This window comes from Oryzias melastigma, linkage group LG24, assembly GCF_002922805.2.
Source record: "Oryzias melastigma strain HK-1 linkage group LG24, ASM292280v2, whole genome shotgun sequence".
NCBI lineage: Eukaryota > Metazoa > Chordata > Actinopteri > Beloniformes > Adrianichthyidae > Oryzias > Oryzias melastigma.
The window spans coordinates 9,717,223-9,735,201 of NC_050535.1; the positions used below are offsets into that span (position 1 = coordinate 9,717,223).

The following is a 17,979-nucleotide window of genomic DNA, read 5'->3' on the forward strand; positions in this document are numbered from 1 at the left end:
ACATATCCCTCAGCTGACTTCCACTGTAAATAGTTTGGGTTAAAAAACAAAAATAGTTCCTTTTCTAATTAATGTATTGAAACAACAGACCAAAAATACATATAATGCAATGTATTCTGGGATGAACTACAACACCTATCCAAATATATCACAATTCCAGATGTAAAATAATAAAATGTATTATTAATTTATATTGTAAACAGACCTAATGTTTAATATGATATGCTGATAAATTCAATAATGATTCTAAGACTCTTTTTATCCATTAAAAAATATATTTAATAGTGTTGAGCAAAGTGTATTGTTATTTTGGCGGAAACTATGCATTATTAGTAGTAGGGGTGTAACAGATCACGGGTAATCTGTGATCCGTATGGATCAGCAGACCGCCCTTATGGCTTATGGCTTTAACCCTTTGACTCCCTTTGGCTTACAATATTATCAAAATGATATATAGACACGAAAGATGTAAAGATAAATTTGATATAAGGAAGCTAAAGTTATTATGTCACTACACAAATTGAATAAGCTAACGTGAAAGCCAGCTGACTGCCCATGCAAAAACTCAGGATTGAATCCTGGGCTTTTTTTGACACTTTTCATTTTTTCTTTTGCTGACTTATAGCGACAGAATTATTTTTTTATTGCAGTTTGCTCTTCGTTTTAGCTCTTCTTCTTTTTACAAATATGTAAATATATCAAAAACACTCTGGTTTGATATTTTTTTGGAGTGAAGCAGCTTGTGTGATGTCGCATGCACCTCTAATAAAATGGTTTTCTTCAATCAAGCTGCAATTCACCCCTCCGACCAACGGGTGGCAGCGGTGAGAAAAATATTCACTTTTTCACCTCCTTCAAAACATGGCAGCACTCATGGCTGTCCGGAGACAGTTCTTAGCTTGTTTTAGGCTAACTAGAGACATTTCACAAGTGGTAAGTTCGTTTGCACATCTCCTGTAAAACGTTTTTGATTTAGTTTCAAGTGGACAATCTTAAAAAAATGGGAATAAATGCAGTTTCAAGGACATTTTGCTGCTGCTGCTAGCTTAATCGTGGTCGCATTAATGCAAATCTTGGGGTCAAAAATACAAATGTCCATAGTGTTGTGTGAGGTGTTTTCATGACACGTTTGTTTGTTTTTAGAGATGTTTGGGAACCAGTTTTGTTCAAGGGAAATGCAGTATAAACCGGTAAGATATGAGCAAAGAAAATCCATATTTCGTTCCTGCTTCCACACACCTCATAATTCCTTCTATTAGGATCATTTTTTTAAAATGTCATATGTCAAAACCTCATATTCTGTTTTATTACCTTCTTTTGCAGGAGTCTTCTGTCACAGACTCACTTTCATACCTCAGCTTTAGTATCAACGCCATCAGCAGTGAGTATACATCATCTAACCACTTGGATTTAAGAAGAACATCCCTCTATCTGTGAATATTAATTTCACAGATCTACTGTTTGTAGTTTTATTAAAGTAATTAAATGTATTTTCATCCCAGATCACGGTCACAGAGGAACCAGACACGCTCTTCCAGAAAGTCGTGATTTTGGTAAAGGGCCACGACAAAGCCGTCCTCGACAGCTATGAGTTCTTTGCCTCTCTCGCAGCCAAAGAGCTGGGCATCAATGTTAGCAAAGTGTGAGTCTAGTTTACAGTAAAACTTGCTCCAATGGTATATACTTTTTTTTAAGTTCTTTTCCCTCTCAAACAGGTCTGAACCACGAAAGGACATAGAAAGAATGACACTCTTGAAGTCTGTACACATCTTCAAAAAACACAGGGTTCAGTATGAGATGCGAACGCACTATCGACGTATTGAGGTGAGATACTCATCTTAAAATGTTACAGTAAAACATTTAAAATATTTATTCAAGGGGTTTTAATATCTTTTTTGTAGCTATCGCATATCACAGGCTGCACAGCACAAGTGTATCTTGAATACATACAGAGGAATCTCCCTGAAGGAGTAGCCATGGAGGTGACAAAGGTAAGGTTCTGTGAGGGAAAATTTGAGCCATGAAAGGTCAGAACTCTGTAACTCCTGTTCTCTTCCCATTCTTAGACATCCATGGAAAAGGTTCCAGATCACATCCTTGAACCCATGTGGAAGCCCAAACCCGCTGATGAGCCCAACCAGTGAACGTCCTCTTCTGACCTCATCACTTTGTTCCATTTTGTGTTCTGTTAAATCCAATGTAGTCTCAACACTTTGCAAATAAACTGGCTTTTGCTGTTATTCTAAACCAGGACTGTCATCCTCCATGATCTAATAATAGTATTAGAGCAGAATAACTGTTTTGGTTGATTGCAAGAGATAAAAAAAACCACACAAGCATGTACTTTATTCTTTTATTGAATAATTGTCAATATTTGCATGAATTTACATTTTTATTTGCTAAAAAAAAAAAATAACCATATTAACAATAAATGCTGACATTCATGACATGTTACTGAATCAACACATTTGACCTAATCCATCCCATCATTGATCCTTCAGGAATTCAGTGAGGTAATCTTTCCTTCTAAACAATAGTTAGCGAATTACCAAAGCAAAATTCGAGTCCTATCAGTGGCATTCTTGTAAGAAATTATTTAATCAAAGCTAAAAAGATCCTTTGTGTTTTTCTCAGAAATTAGATTTTACTCAAGTCCAGATTCGTAGAAAACAATTGCTGAAGAATAGAAATTCCTGAACAAAGCCTAATCTTATTGAAAGAATCAGTTAATTTCAGCTTTGGACAATTTATAATATTTGCATATCTATTTTTCTTGACCATCAATATTTGAAAAATGGACGAATCGACTGATCCTTAAATCCTCTGCATCTTGTTTCTGCTCAGCCTGCAGCCGCTCCACCTTCTGTCCTGAAAGAGAATCTCCTAGTTTCAGGCAGGTACACAGACACAGCAGGATGCTCACCTTTTTTTTTAAGCGAAGAGTCGGAACCGGATGTCAATCGTGAAGGGAGGTGTGAGGGAGGAGCAGAGTCCCAGAAGCCGGGAGGTTCACTGCACTGAGTGCCCCCCTTCAGGAGACAACACCAGTCAGTCTGTTGCAATCAACCACAGGGAGATACAAACAGGGACTGCAAAGGCTCATGGGAGTGTTCATCTGTTTATGCCGCAGCACTAGAGGGAATTTGAATTCAGGGACAAAATATTCCAGAAGATTTTTTAAAAATGTATTTAGAATTTGAATAGATTTTTACCTTTGTTAACTATCAAAAACATTTGTCTCTATTGTCATCTTACACCTAATTACTAAAATAATTAACAAATATGATGATCTTGTGCTTCATTTTTTAGGTTATTAAAAAAAAATGAAAAAAATCTATCAAGTTTCTTCAAAAAATTATTTGATCTCCTATATTTAAGCTTTCACCGCAGACGCCATTCCATTCTCCTCCACCATGTTGTGCAAATTACAATGACAACTCTGACACTCGGTTGTGAGTATACAAAAAAAACGGAAAAAAATGTATTTATTTTTTACTTTTATTTTCTTTCAAGTCTACCTCAAATGCCTTGTGAAACACACATTCACAGATTCACAGAAATGACGTAGATTACAGTGAAGAGGTAACAACTTCCAAAAACTAAACACAGCAAATTGTTGACTTAATTGAGACTTGTGTTAAATTAAACTACAGTATAAAGTAAATATATGAAGAGAATATTACTCATTTACTTTTTTTGTTATACACAAACTGCTGGAGACACACATTTATGTTCCAAAATACTCATAGCTGCACATGGAAGATATAGAATTTCCTTTGAATACTTGACAAAAACTGATATTTTATCACTTGACAAATATATTAGCACTACTTGGTGACAGAACTTTATTCTGGTAACAAAGGGAACGATTAAGGAGCTGCATGGTGTATAGAAATGAGCTAACAGCAGAATGTGAGGGCTTACAGTGCACTCACGTATTTCCTTTTTTAACATACAAAGTCATTCCATTTTTGATCTGCTTAAAGAATCAGAAAAAAGAAAATTTTAAGGCTTAACGAGTGACTCTAACAAAAAGCACAGAACATTGACTGGAAATGAACATAACTATTTTTTTTTCCAATTAAAGAGCTCACAACTTGCATTAACTTTTTTCTAAACAGTGTCAAAGTGAACCAAAAGCATTTTACGTGTTACAGACTGAATAAAGTCCTTTACAGTGTTCAAATTGTGGGGGGAAAAAAAAAAAATGTAATTATCGTTTTTACACGTCCTGACTTTCAGTTGACAATACCATTTGGTCACAGGCTATTTTATGGACTATGTGTATGACACATAACTCAGATGTTTCTGCACCTCTTTAGGCTCCTTTTACATTAACGGGTGCCTGTTTATAGGTTTTTGGGGGGGCAGGCTGTGTAAAAAGCGTCGGCCACCAGGGGGGCCTGGCCACCTCTGGCCTGGGCCAGGAGGGGGGTGAGGCGGAGGAGGAGGGACCGGTCCTTTGTGGTAGCTGTGTAAAAGGACAAGATCACACATTGGACTCTAGGCTCTGGCCAGTAGGGGGCACACTCTGATAAGAGCAGCTTACCTGAAGCCTTTTTGAAGGTTACAAGAGTCTTTATGAGCTTCATCTATATTTCTAACATTAATTGACCCAAAAATTAGTGAAAGATCTAAGTTTAAATACAACTAAGAGGAAACTCTAAAAAAAATATATTTATATTTAATAGAAATTTGAGGAAAAAAAAACAATAAATTCACATTTTCTAACTAAAAAATAATTATGGTAAAACAAAAGTACTGCTTACCCTCTCGGGCCACGAGGATGGAAAGGGCGCAGAGGTCTGGCAGGTCGCATCCCCCCAGGGAGGGGCGGGGGGCCTCTAAAACCAGGAAAACAAGGAGGAGGCGGGGGGCGAGGTCCATGCCTACAAACATAAACAAATGTACTTTTTGCACAATTTTTCTACATTTATGCGAAAATGAACAACTAAGTGAAGTCTGACTCTGATCATCTTTTGATCTATTGTTGTAAAAGCTTTCCCAGTGCTCTTTTAGTTATGATTATGGCATTTTTAACCAAAATAAAAAAACCTGCATGGTTTTATAGCAGGGGTCCCCAAACTTTTTCTTGTGAGGGTCGCATAACTTTTTTCTTCGCTGATGTCAGGGCGGGGTCAATTTGTATGATTAAAGAATAAAGCGTTTTCTGATAGCAGTTCAGTCTGTGATTAAAGCTAAAAATATTTTTCCTGTTAGCCGTTAAGTCTGTGATTGACGCTAACAGTGTTTTCTGTTAGCTGTTTAGTCTGCGATTGATGCTAACATTTTTTTCTGTTAGCTGTTCAGTCATCGATTGACGCTAACAGCGTTTCCTGTTCGCTGTTCAGTCTGCGATTTATGCTAACAGTGTTTTCTGTTAGCCGTTTTGTCTGCGACTGATGCTAACAGCGTTTCCTGTTCGCTGTTCAGTCTGCGATTGATACTAACACGGTTTTCTGTTAGCCGTTTTGTCTGCGATTTATGCTAACAGTGTTTTCTGTTGGCTGTTCTGTCTGCGATGAACGCCATTTTGCTAGCAGTGTCAGCAAACAATCTCAAAGCCAGATTTGGGAAAAAAAAAAAAAAAAATCATGCATCTCTGTTATTGTTCGGGGCTAGGCCAAATGTGGAGGTTGGCCGAATCCGGCCCGCGGGCTGTAGCTTGGGGACGACTTTATTATAGGATATAGTTTCTGCAGAGCACCAGTATATTAAGTTTACCTGGGCATGGGTGGCAAAGGGCCTCTGAGGTGCATGGGAGGAGGTGGGGGAGGAGGAGGAGAAAGAGGAGGGGGGAAAGGAGGACCCATGCCGACAGGTCCCCCCCGACCTCTAAAGCCTCTCATGTCTGGGTACGGCTGCATCCTTCCCATTCCTCTGCAGAAAATAAGAGAACAGTTTGTCACCACCTGAAAAAGGAAGTCACTGACAAGACAAGTCACGCAAACTACTTCTGGACTTTTGTTTTTTATCCAAAGTCTCTTGGATTAATGTCATTGATGACTTTCTGAAACCCTTTTTCTGCTACAGCTCAGAATATCTCACAAGGAGAAGCACCTCATGGGGCCGAATCCATTCATGGCCCCGTCCATCCCTCGTCCCCTCCCACGTCCAGGTGGGCCAAAGCCTTTTATCATTCCTCGCCCTCCACGCATGCTTCCTCGCCCCATGCGCCCGCCTCGACCATGGCCTCTGAAGCCACGCCCCCTGAGGAAAAAAAAACATTCATCGGTGCTAGAGAATTTTAGTTAAATAAAACACTTATATAGAAAAAGGTTAGATTTATATTTACAGTTTAAACAAGAAGGAATGACATATTCACTAACCTAAAGTCAAATCAAAAGGGATGAAAGTGGGACAGACCTTGAAAAAGTATTAGCTGCAGATTTCTCCAATTCCTCCTTGGCACCTTTTGAATTTCTTGTAGTGTTATTTTCTCTGTCAGCATTCATCTAGAACAAGAGACTCAAACTCAATCCCACAGGGGGCAAAAATCCAAAACACAGCTTAGGTTGGATAAACATTTATGAAACACACTAAAACTACATTTTAAAAATATAACTTTTGAACATAACTATGAATAAAAACAGGCAGGAATATTAAATCAATGTATACTTTTAATAACTTTCAATATTTTACTTTATGTAAAAACATATTTGTTCAAAATTATACAACTTAGAAAAAAGTGCAATATAACATTGGGGCATTAATAACAATATCATAAAATGTTTTTGAGGTCCAGATCCGGCCCCCGGGCTATGACTTTGACGCACGTGTTCTAGAATAAAGAGTTGTAACCATGCAAAAAGAAATCACTTTTTTTCAACATCTGTACAGCGAAACACTTTAACAAAAACTACATTTAGTGACTTAAAAAAAACTTTTTAAGTTGAGGACAAAAAAAATAAATTCTCCATTGCAAAATAAAAAAAAAAAACAAACAATAATGTATTATTTGAAATATAGGATTAAATGAATAAAAAATAAACAGATAATGCACTGGTAAAGTAGGGTGACTTTAGCTTTTTTTAAATAAGAGTTTTATATACCAAGAAAGGGGGAAAAAGAAAAAGTGAAGAACTACCGGTAAGCTTTATGTTAATATCACACATGTATGTGTCTGTACACTCATAAGTTAAGGAGTATTTAGTCAGGAAAAGGCAGAAGTGATCGCTTGTCACTAGATGTATGTAGTTTTGATTTGTATTCCTTTTTTTTAATTTTTACTTGAAAAGAGTAAAAACGATAGATAAATATTAGAAAAATATATATATTTAAAGTTCGCAATAAAACAGACAACACAAAAAAATCCAATGAGGTATGAATTGATGCTGTTAATATTTATGTAAAACATATTTATAAAACCCATCTAAACACAGATATATATATTTTAATCAGTTGATCCAGTCTTTTATTTTGTAATTTTGATGGATCTTCGTGGTCTAAATTCAAAACCCACCTGTTTGTTTGTTCTTTCTGCTGACAAAATAGGATTGTAGCAGTACCGATAAAATGTGCTGTAAAATATATACACACACACACATATATATTTATTTTAAATACAATTACTGCTGTCTACAGAGGTTCAGATGAGCACAGACATCATTATTATTATTAATTGAGGGGGGTGTCAAAAACAGTTCATAATGTCAGAATATTGTTATTATTATTTTAACAATACCTATTGTGTCTGATGCAGAACAACAATACAAATCTTGCACTGTGATGGAGAAGAAAACGGAAATACTTCAGATATTTTCAACTAAAACAAGCTCAAGAGCCTCGAGCGTCATGGAAACATTCCGCTTTCAATCCATCGGGCTCGTAAATGTGATCCACATACACAAGACATAAAAAATAAAATAATTTAATCTACATTTATTATATTATATATATATTTTTGAAATATATGGAGCAACAACCCAAAAGGCCCTCCGGGAATTACCTTTAGTTTGTAATTATCGTATTTACTTTTCTAGATTCAAGTATTTTTAGAATAAATAATGACACCCCCTGATTAAAATCAGTAAATTAATAAATATCACAAAAATACAAGACTGGAGTTACTTGCAATGTTGTAATAAAACAGCCAAAGGTTCGTTTTATGAAAATAAAAACAGCAACGACTTACATTTGAGAGAAATGCAAATGAGGTAGATTAAATGCAGTATCCGAAGTCCTGCTGCTAATAAAAAAGTAGAAAAATAAAAAATAAAATTTAGAAATTTTCCATCGATATCTTGGTGCTTTGAAATGGCGGCTCCACCAAACAAACGGAGCTGAGATTTCTTTGTAAGAAAAGGCATTGGGCTGTAGCCACGCCCCTGGCCGCTTTGTGATTGGAGGAGCGTGGTGACGTAAGACCAAAGCTTCTATCTTTTAGATTTTAATAGATCACAAGTTCAACTGCAAAGAAAAAGACAGAACAAGGCATGGTGAAATTTAGATTTATTTTAAAACATTTAAAACTGTTTATTGAAGCTAATTCCACTGAAAAAATAAAAGTAAAACTCTTTATCACACACAAGAATATGCTCTGACAACAAAATCATGCAGCATTTCTAAAAATATGACATCTAAAACACCGATTAAGATTATTAAGTAATATATAATGAACACGACGACTTAAAAAGTTCTAAAAAATATTTGCATAGTTGCATTCCACATACTACATCTAATACTCTTTACTAATCCAAACATTTCAATCATCCAAGCAAATTTGCCACTCAAAAAAGGGAGAAAACCAAACGCAAAGACAGCCGTGATCTGTAACTCCAACATAAATTGATTTCTGAAGGGATCCTGAAGCTGCTGTTCCCCTCATTCCAGTGCGTAAAACTGTCCAAACTGCGCGCCTTTACGCACGGCTCAGAATGTCTGTAAGCTTGTTGATGTATTCAATAGTATATTTCAGTGTCTGTATCTTGGTCAGGGGCTGGCCTCTCTTGCTGTAATCCGGCGGGAGGTAGTCGCGCAGCTGGTGGAGAGCCTCTGCCAGGCTTCTCATGCGCATCTTCTCCCTCTCGCTGGCCTTCACGCGCCGTTTGGTGGACATTTTGGACTTGCTCGATCTCTGCGCGGTTGAAGTCACTCTGCGCTCCGAGAAATCCTTTAACTCCCGATGGCTATTGGGATAGCTCATCTCGGGTGAGGAGCATGTGGAATCCATGTGGGATTGAGGAAAGGTGGCGGGATGAGGGTCTGAAAATCCTCCAGAGGGGCTCACCAGGCATTTCCACTCAGACAGGATCTCAGCTTCCACGTCCATGTCAGAAATCCAGACGGCCGTGCAGCGAGCTCAACGAATACCAGGCGGGCAAAGTAAATTTTTTTAACCTAAGCGTATTTATATAGAAACTCTGGAGGTTTATGAGTTCACAGCTAAGGCGACAGAAGTTCAAAGAACACCGCAAGTTATCACCGTGGTGTGAATAAGGCCAAGCAGTCGGATAATGTGATAGAAAGAAAAATAATTAGATTCCCTTTGTGGGAAATTACTCTTTAAAGTCTGCAGGACAACAATTGTCAGTTTGATGCGATTTGACTAATGAAGGAATTCTGCTGCACCTGAGCTGTTCACACCAACCTGGCAACTCAGACCTGCGTGTGTCCAGACTGGAGGAGAATCCTATTTTCCTTGCAAAAAATGGAATGGATCCTTTTCAACTGTATTAAAAATGTAAAAAATAAAGTTATCTATCCAAGAAAGCTATTTTGTGGCTGTCATCTGTTAAAAATACTCTTGTAAATTGGGCACACAGCTGTCAGTGGAGCTCCTGCTGGAGCTTTCATGTCTGTAAAGGTGTGAGGCTTCACCCATGATCAAGGGAATCAACACTGCCGGGTTGTAAAACCAATGTTCCCAGTAGCAGCACCTCCTCCTTTTAGCTGCGCAGTTTGTCAAAGAATAGAAAAACAGTGGCTATACGTTTACATATTTAATACTTAAAGCAACATTACAAATATTTACAACTTAAACACATCTCTTTAATATTTGTTTAGAAGCTTCATCTTTTGAGTGATTACAATTACACTGTTAAAACCTTTACATAAAAATAGATTAGTAAAATTGATGTTCCAAAATTGACCCAATTACAAGTGATTTTTCTGCCCTGAATGAAAATAGATAATAAATCAAAAAATGATCAAGAAAAGAAATGTCATTATCTTGACATCCATCTTAAAAATGTCACTTCCTCAAACATTTTGATATCAAACAGAATGTGATTGAAATTTGAAACAAAGATTTTGCAACTCACTTCAGGAATTTGAGCCTCAGTCTCTCGGCGAGCGGCAGTGGACTGTCGCTACAAGTGACAGAGTCATCTAACACAATCACAGGTGAGCCTGGAGACTGCACAAACACACCATCAGTTTCAGGCACACGGGTGTCCTGATTTTTAGATTCTAAGGGTTTGACCTCTTCATTAAGAGTTTCTCTGTGTAACTTGTTTGTAGGCACAGATTTTAAGGGAAGTTCTAAAAGAAAGTTACTCTTCATCTTGTTTGGTACAGTTTTTGTGCGTATTTGATGCTTACGATTGTCATTTTCTACATCACTTTCCTCACTGGATGAACACAAACTCATGCATACACTCTTCTTGGAGGTTTGTAGGTTTTTTGAGCTCTTTTTGTCACTTTTACTCGGATAAGAGTTGCACCTTTGTGATGATATCAGAGCAGTCTGTTCACGCTTTCTGCAGAGTTTGTCATTTTCTGCGGTTTTGTGCTGAACTTGTGCAACAATTTGTTGTTGGTTGTGTTCCTTTGACACTTTTAATGCAAACTGATCTTTGTCCTCAGAAGTTGATTCCTCCTCAGAGATAATCCCTCTGAGTTTTGAATTGTTTTCAGAAAAGTCTAACTTAACGCTTGAGAACTTTGAGATCTCTTTCTCGGTCAAACTTTTGCTGGAGTTCTTCTTGAGCAGTCGATCCCTCAGGGAACAGTCGGTGTAACACAGATCCAGAGCTGATCCGGACTCTTCCTGCTTCTTAACACTGTCCGAGACTTCCTGCCCTGCCTTTTCCTCTCGTCTTTCATCCTTGACTGTGGTCTTTCCCTCAGCTTTAGTGGCGTTATTTGCTTGTGGCGCAGGGGAGGATGTAAAAGAAGAAGCATCCCAGTCTATATCACTCAAATGTAAAGCGCCAATAACAACAGAAACAGATGGTGAAGCAGCATCCTCTGAAGCTGAGGCAACCAGGGGATTGTTGTGGTCTTCTTTTTCCTCGTGAAGCTGCTTATTGCACACCGGACTGTCTAAAACAAGCACTTCTGTCTGGCTGTAGTTTGAGCTGCTAGGAGGCAGAGATTCAGGTTGTGTGGAAGAGCCGTAGAGGGTCATCTTTGCCAAAAGATCTGTAACAGTATCGAAAGGCTTCTCCTTTTTCTTCTGTCTTTTTTCTGCAAAGAGAACCAGAAACAGTTGTTAAATCCAAGCCGAAAAAGATTATAAAATGTATTTTTATGTGTAATAAAATCTTTTCACTTAAATTTGAGCTCAAACTGGGTCACAAATGGTTAAAATGAACTAGAAGACAAATATTAAAGACAAAATGTTTGTAATAACTCTTATAAATTTACTGTATTGTAGCAGAAAGTTTCAAACTTTACATAAAAATTGCATAATATATATTTTTGCTTGGTAAAAATGAACTGCATTAAAAGGAGTATTACATTCTGTTTTAGAACTTTAAAGAAAGTGCACAAAAAAAATGAGACACCTTTCAGCTGCATTAAAGCCCTAAGTGTGAATTAGTCAAAGCAGAACTCTATATTCTAGTGTGAGAGCTGCTGTAATTGACAGCCTTGAAAAACTAGTAAAATCCCCCAAATCCCTTTTATCAGGACGCTGCTGTCAGCTTAGCAAGGGAAGTCTGGGAGACTTGTTAAATCAGTGGTGCAGCTTTGAGTTACAGAGAGTAGAGAATAGAGTTTAAATCTTACTTTTGGTTTCTTGGACCAGAGCTTTGCTCCTCGTGAAGCTGTCCACAAGCTCAGGGAAGGCCAAACGAAAGAGGGATTCTTCTTCTACTGTCCTCACTTCAAGTGGATCCTCTGCAGGTCGGTCCTCCGGAAACACAAAATGTTCTCAAGAGAGAAGAGGTCAGATCGAATTAGTCTGATTCCGACTTAAATGGTGCTCAAACGAGTTCACAAATTAAACTGACAGAGGAAGGATTTCTTTAATTTGCCATGAAAATCACCATCTCAGCATTAACTGAGACTTTCTCGCCCCTGTCGTGTCAGACGGGCTTGTTAGTGAAGCAGACTTTGATATGACCGACTTCCCAGCTCCAAAAGGAAGTCAGTTTAGCACCTCTTGGCTGTTGTGCCACATTTTTCACCTCAGGAGCTCACCTCAAAGTCTCTGCAGACGAGCTGAGGATGAGCATCCGAACCTAAACTAGTGATTTAACCAATTAAAACCCCTAATTTTACTGTACCCAATTAGGGGCAATATCAAAGCAGAACAAGGATTAAACTTGCATGTTTGCTAACCTGGAGTTCTCCAGATGACTTCGAAACAAGCCACAGCGTTCCTCACTCTTGATTTCACTATTCTTTTAAAGGACAAACAAATAATTAGATGTAAATATCATAAAAGGTTTTCAGTCATAATTTTAGAATTAGTTAATCTACCGGATGGGCTTGATTTGAGAGGACGCATCAATCCCATATTTTCGATTCATCAGCTCAGCGTAGGTCATCAACACCAAAACCTTTTCACTGGTGTAATGCTTTGGCCACTCCATCTTGTCATAAGCAAATTTCTAAAGAAACAAACGCATTAACTGTTATTTATCGATCCTAAAGATATTAAAGTAGTGTATTTTTATAAACAGAGTACCTGCATCATTAGCATATTTGGTTGTCTCCTCTTGAAATGTGATACAGGTTTATCCTTGGAAACCAGAAACTCGTTGATGATCTGACAAGAGAATTTAGTGTTAAAGAACTGATTGTAATGCAAATTCATAAAAGGTAGAATTTAAATGTACCTCTGTAAAAGGAAACTGCGGATTGCTGAGTGTTTTTCTAGAAAAAGCAAAGATTTAAATGGTCACTTCAGCATTATAAAAGATATACGAATCACAAGACTTTCAAAAAGTGTGGGGAATTTCTAAAGATTCTGTTTAAAAACTGAATTTCCTTGTTTATTGCCATCTTTATAGGTCAGTTGAGATATTTATATTAAGAAAAGTATAAAAGATAAAATTTTTACTGTAAAAAATACATAAACCAGTAAAATATCTGTTTTGTTTAAGTAAAAAAAATGTATATTTTAAATGTTTATTGTCTAATAAAAAATATGATACAAATACTACTTTAAGAAGTTGAATTTCTACCTTTTAAACTAAAAAAAAGCAATGTATTTGTACACTAAGGATATTATAATTACATTTAACTGAAAAGTCTTTAAAAATGAAAGGGCAGTCATTTTTTCAACTCAAAAGATTCAACTTTTTTATTATTTTTACCATAATATTAAAACTTATGTAGAATTTTGTCATGTCAAACCTTTTTTTACTTTATGGCTGCCTTTTAAGCATTTTTTATGTTCATAATTCTTTTTGCGTAAAAAAAAAAAAAAAAAAAAAAATGTACTCACTTCTTGATGTTTGCTTCAAAAGCTGCAGCCTGATGCGTGTGCTCATAGCTGTGCCAGTCACAAGGACACAGGTAATCAAAGTCTTGAGGTTGACAGTATTGTTGACTGTTGCAGAGAGTGCAGCCTCTTCGCTCATGTGCTTTGGCTGAGCCTGAAAAATCCATATAAAGATCTGCATTGTCACAAAACCATAAAATCCCCATTTTTCACCACTTGAAGCTTAAGTCTCTCACCAGGATGGCGACATATGTTGCAGTGAGGAACCTTTTTTACAACCACATCCGACATAGTAGTGTTGTCCTCTCTCCACTGAATGAACCTTGAAAGTTAAAAACAATGGGCAAAAAATGTTCCAACGTTAAAGGGAATTTTACTAAGCAAAAGGTTTCCAACCTGTGCAACAATGACTGTCCTTTCAGTGCCTGTATTAACCTCAAGGCCTGCTCTCTCCCAACACCTGGAATGCCCTACAAGAAACACAGAGTCAGCATATGTGCCTTTTCATGAGGTGATACGCTTCTAGTTTGTAATTCTCACCTTAGGAATGTAATCACAGCCCAGGAGAATGGCTAAACCAACAAGATTCTCTCTGCTCAGATGCAGCTCTGTTTGCACTCTGGATGTGTGATAACAGTCGATCTGAGGGTCCTGAGAGAAAAAAAACATAAATGGACTTACAGGAATAGATTTTAAGTTTACATATACAACGATTTTTAAACTGTAATTTTTGCTAAACTCAGATCCCAGTTTTACTGGGGTTTTTCTAGATAAATACGATTTATATTACTAAATGCTTGAAAAAAGGCAAAGATCTAGTGTTAAATCCCCCCAAAAAGTATGCAATGTGTGCTTTGACATACTTTACTGCTCATATTAAAGTTCCTGTAGACTGTTCGGGCACCGTACAAGAAAGCATCTCCATCATTTGTGATGCAGCCATCCACCAGGCCCTGAGAATCCAGATACGCACACATGGCCTCAGCCTCCCCTGCAGCCGTCACCCAAGGGACCCCTAAGTAATCCAACATCTCTGCACACTGGATAGAAAAAGAGAAAGTCACGTGATGTTCAGCAAAACATCCAGAAAGGGATGATGGGCTACTAACCTCTTTGAGAATGGAGTTAAAGCGCCCTCTGCTGGTGTTTGTGCTACTCTCTGTGGAGTTTTTAACGCGTCCGTATCTTGCTTCTGTCCTCTTACTCATGGTTTCAGATTTAAGTCTGGGAGCTGTTCCTTCCATCACAAAAACAAGCTTGATCCCCATCAGAGTGAGGGAGGACACCCGGAAAAATAAATTCCTGCGCAGAGTATGCAACAACACACAACAAATGACCTGATATTAGACAAAAAAAGTACGACTCTAAAATAATAAAATACTGGTTTTACCTCAAGTGGGGCTTTGTAACTCTCCCCATCATCGCCTGGACGTGCTGGGCCTCACAAACCCACAGACTGAGGTCGACTGCAAGAGTCTTTCCGCTTAAACTGTACAGGGACACCGACTCGCGAACCGGCTCAATTATCGACCACAAATCGTGAACCCCCATAATTATAACCAAAAGTGGGTTTAAATAGATAACAGGCAGATGGAAACACGAAATGTGTACAAAAACAGCGAGGAGCCGCAGATTATTTTAAATTTGGCGCCTAGAGGCTGCCTTCAATGGGTCCTGCGAACTACTTTACTTTACTTACAGTCGAGTGTACTATTTCCATATCGAAACCAAACAAGAGCCAAAATTAGTTTGTAAATTGCATAAGAAAGTATGATAAATAACAAATAAGTGAAAGAAGAAATCACCAAATTAATTTGCTCGAAAACCAAAAAAGTCGATTTGGTGATGACGTCATAATCACGCGCCGCTCACTGCTCTTGCTTGGCTCTGTGGTTGCTAGGGTAACTAGACTGTTTTGAAGAGTCTTTTGTTAAAAGTTTTTGTCTATGCTTAAGTTTTTGTTTAACGATGGACTCAAAAGTGAACATAGAAATAGTTGGTCTTATTACAGACGCAAATTTTCACGTTGCCAAAACTATTGCCGAGGTAAAGTGGTTTTTATATATTTGTTTAGGCTTTTTTTTCCCTCAGTATGAACTTAACCCTTTGTTGTCATCCCAAGGGACTAAAAATGAAGTTTCCAGAAGCATTTCTGGACCCAAAAGTTCACCCACTTATGGAATTTGACTGGAAAACATATTTATGCAACAAGAAAAAGGTAGGAATTGTCATTCTGTAGAGGCAGTACACAGTTTTATTATTCCTTTAATATTTTTTAGGTGTAAAAAAAAACTCTTAACAAGCAAGCTTTATGTAGGAATTGGTTATTTTTTTATTATTATTAAATTTTATCAGTTTTATTTTGCAATGCATTCTTTTCTATTGCATTAATACATTGTTTTCTTTTATCTTCTAAATTACTCACCTGAAATAAGAAAAGATAATGGTGTTGTAAATAAAAAGAGCTACTGTGGGAGTTACATCACATAAGCTGTGATGGCTTGTCCTCACATAACAAAGATCCTGCTGTAGCTTGACACTGTGTCACGCTGAGTCACGACAAAGGCATTGTTGCGTTTCAAACTTGTGATTCAAGGATCTGCGTGGAGAGGTGTGGCAGTATTCCAGCAACCTGATGTGCTTTCTGAACGGCCTTCTGCTCGGTAATGAAATGGACCTGTCTAACTGGGCCAAAACTCAGTGGAATTTCACCCTTACTCAGCCACACAGTCCACAGACTTTCTACAAGGCTCTCGCTGAGGAGTACTACACTAAACACCTCCAAAAAACTGGGGCAAGTGATGTTAATAGGCGAGATTTATTTTTTTCATATACACAATATTTCAATATTGGTTTATGTGCAGCATATTTAATGTTTTTATTGCCACCCTTGCATTATATTCACAACTTATTTTAAATTTATATTCTACCAGGAAAATAAATCTTTTAAAGATATTGAAATCTAAAAGATCTCTTTTTTTAAAGGAGTATTTGAATTGATCTCCCAAATCTATGCAGTTGTTCTCTTTTCACAGCATCGGTTTGTATTTATGGACATTGAGATCGCAGGAGAAGAAGCCAGGAGATTATTGTTTGAGGTGAGGGATATTGTTTACAATTTTTCAAAATTTTTTTGACAGATTGTACTTTAAAGCTGCTGGATCGACTGAAAATGTGGCTGTAACTGGGATTGTAGGTATAAGAAAAGGTTTGATCATTACAGAGCAGATGTTTAGACAATCCTGCATGTCTTCTCCTTAGTTGTTCTCAGATGTGTGTCCAAAGACGTCAAAGAATTTCGAGGCTTTGTGCACGGGGGAGTGTGGCCTCTCACAAAGTGGCCTACAGCTCTGCTACAAGGGCTGTTTGTTTCATCGAATAGTGCCAAATGGCTGGGTGCAAGCTGGAGGTATGGAGAAACAAATGCTTTTAAAAGAAAAATGTACTGAGAAAATGTAAATAACTCATCTCGTAAAACTTTGCTTGAAGATATTTCTCCAGGGAGTAAAGGGAATGGTGGCGAGTCAATCTACGGAGCAACCTTTGAAGGTTGAGACATAATTCGGAAGATTATTTTAGGAATTGTACTTATTGTAGGTGTATGTTTAATTAGATCTCTCATGGGTTTCAGATGAATGCTTTGCCATTTCCCACTCCAAGCGAGGCATTCTGGGAATGGCAAACAAAGGTCCTCATAGTAATGGATCCCAATTCTACATCACCTTGCAGCCGACACCCTGGATGGACACAACCTACGTTGCCTTTGGGTTTGTGTTTCTTACTAGAAGCATAACTTTATCTTCACATTTAGGACAAATGTTTAAATTGCATACATTTTTTTTCTTCTTTTTGTTTCAGTCAAGTGGTCGAGGGTTTTGATGTCTTAAAGAGATTAGAAGAAGCTCCTACTTGCAATGAAAGACCTAAGTTTGAGTGCAGGATTGCAGCTTGTGGGCTGTTTAAACTGTAGATCTTTGTATTTACAACAAGCGGCTTTCTTGAACACGCTTTCATGCCATTCATATATTTTCTTTCTTTCTTTTCCATGACTTTAAATCAGATGTTCAATAAGATTTAGTTACTGAATATACTTCTGCAAGGTCTAAATTACTGTAACTTTAACAAAAATTGTATTTGATCTAATGTTTGGACTGGAGAAAGGTTAGAAAATCGGATTTGAAACATGCCTTTGCTTAAATTTTATTATATTATGATGAAATATATTGCCAAAATAAAAAAATATAACATTTATTCTTGTTGTCTTTACTACTGTATCCAAATAAATGTTGTTTGTTTGTTTTGAAAAAAAATAAAACATCTATAGTGTTGTTGGATTTGTGGTCTTTCAGTTTGCAAACTTGGAA

The 17,979-nt window shown here is 37.3% G+C and overlaps 5 protein-coding genes across 7 annotated transcripts; 2 read left to right on the forward strand and 3 right to left on the reverse strand.

Annotated features, from left to right (window-relative positions):
* The first annotated feature begins 784 nt into the window (after positions 1 to 784).
* mrps10 (mitochondrial ribosomal protein S10) lies at positions 785 to 2,250 on the forward strand. Its single transcript, XM_024291696.2, has 7 exons — positions 785 to 933; positions 1,144 to 1,190; positions 1,324 to 1,381; positions 1,503 to 1,642; positions 1,716 to 1,824; positions 1,902 to 1,991; positions 2,067 to 2,250. Exons 1-7 carry the CDS (start codon positions 862 to 864, stop codon positions 2,142 to 2,144), a joined length of 594 nt encoding a protein of 197 aa, XP_024147464.1. The 5' UTR covers positions 785 to 861; the 3' UTR covers positions 2,145 to 2,250.
* An 89-nt stretch (positions 2,251 to 2,339) lies between these two features.
* si:ch211-51e12.7 (uncharacterized protein LOC336335 homolog) lies at positions 2,340 to 8,316 on the reverse strand. Of its 3 annotated transcripts, XM_036210645.1 has the most exons (7): positions 8,135 to 8,316; positions 7,463 to 7,520; positions 6,367 to 6,455; positions 6,061 to 6,210; positions 5,725 to 5,880; positions 4,770 to 4,889; positions 3,481 to 4,471 (listed from the first exon to the last, which is right to left on the reverse strand). In XM_036210645.1, the coding sequence occupies exons 3-7, from the start codon at positions 6,453 to 6,455 to the stop codon at positions 4,330 to 4,332; spliced, it is 657 nt and encodes a 218-aa protein (XP_036066538.1). In that variant the 5' UTR covers positions 7,463 to 7,520; positions 8,135 to 8,316; the 3' UTR covers positions 3,481 to 4,329. The 3 variants fall into 3 exon arrangements, with proteins under 3 accessions (XP_036066539.1, XP_036066538.1, XP_036066537.1); XM_036210646.1 differs by lacking the exons at positions 3,481 to 4,471; positions 7,463 to 7,520 and adding an exon at positions 2,340 to 3,029 and having other exon boundaries at positions 8,135 to 8,308; XM_036210644.1 differs by lacking the exon at positions 7,463 to 7,520 and having other exon boundaries at positions 8,135 to 8,308.
* Positions 8,317 to 8,436: 120 nt separating this feature from the next.
* msgn1 (mesogenin 1) lies at positions 8,437 to 9,813 on the reverse strand. Its single transcript, XM_024291537.2, has one exon. It carries the CDS (start codon positions 9,269 to 9,271, stop codon positions 8,861 to 8,863), a length of 411 nt encoding a protein of 136 aa, XP_024147305.1. The 5' UTR covers positions 9,272 to 9,813; the 3' UTR covers positions 8,437 to 8,860.
* A 115-nt stretch (positions 9,814 to 9,928) lies between these two features.
* LOC112158272 (GEN1 Holliday junction 5' flap endonuclease) lies at positions 9,929 to 15,475 on the reverse strand. Its single transcript, XM_024291534.2, has 13 exons — positions 15,006 to 15,475; positions 14,725 to 14,917; positions 14,479 to 14,655; positions 14,156 to 14,266; positions 14,012 to 14,085; positions 13,852 to 13,937; positions 13,619 to 13,769; positions 13,008 to 13,044; positions 12,857 to 12,937; positions 12,649 to 12,779; positions 12,508 to 12,569; positions 11,953 to 12,096; positions 9,929 to 11,409 (listed from the first exon to the last, which is right to left on the reverse strand). The coding sequence occupies exons 1-13, from the start codon at positions 15,164 to 15,166 to the stop codon at positions 10,259 to 10,261; spliced, it is 2,559 nt and encodes an 852-aa protein (XP_024147302.1). The 5' UTR covers positions 15,167 to 15,475; the 3' UTR covers positions 9,929 to 10,258.
* Positions 15,476 to 15,491: 16 nt separating this feature from the next.
* On the forward strand, positions 15,492 to 17,866 carry ppil6 (peptidylprolyl isomerase (cyclophilin)-like 6). Its single transcript, XM_024291535.1, has 8 exons — positions 15,492 to 15,661; positions 15,738 to 15,833; positions 16,212 to 16,409; positions 16,651 to 16,713; positions 16,877 to 17,024; positions 17,105 to 17,164; positions 17,247 to 17,382; positions 17,474 to 17,866. The coding sequence occupies exons 1-8, from the start codon at positions 15,584 to 15,586 to the stop codon at positions 17,583 to 17,585; spliced, it is 891 nt and encodes a 296-aa protein (XP_024147303.1). The 5' UTR covers positions 15,492 to 15,583; the 3' UTR covers positions 17,586 to 17,866.
* The last annotated feature ends 113 nt before the right edge of the window (positions 17,867 to 17,979 follow it).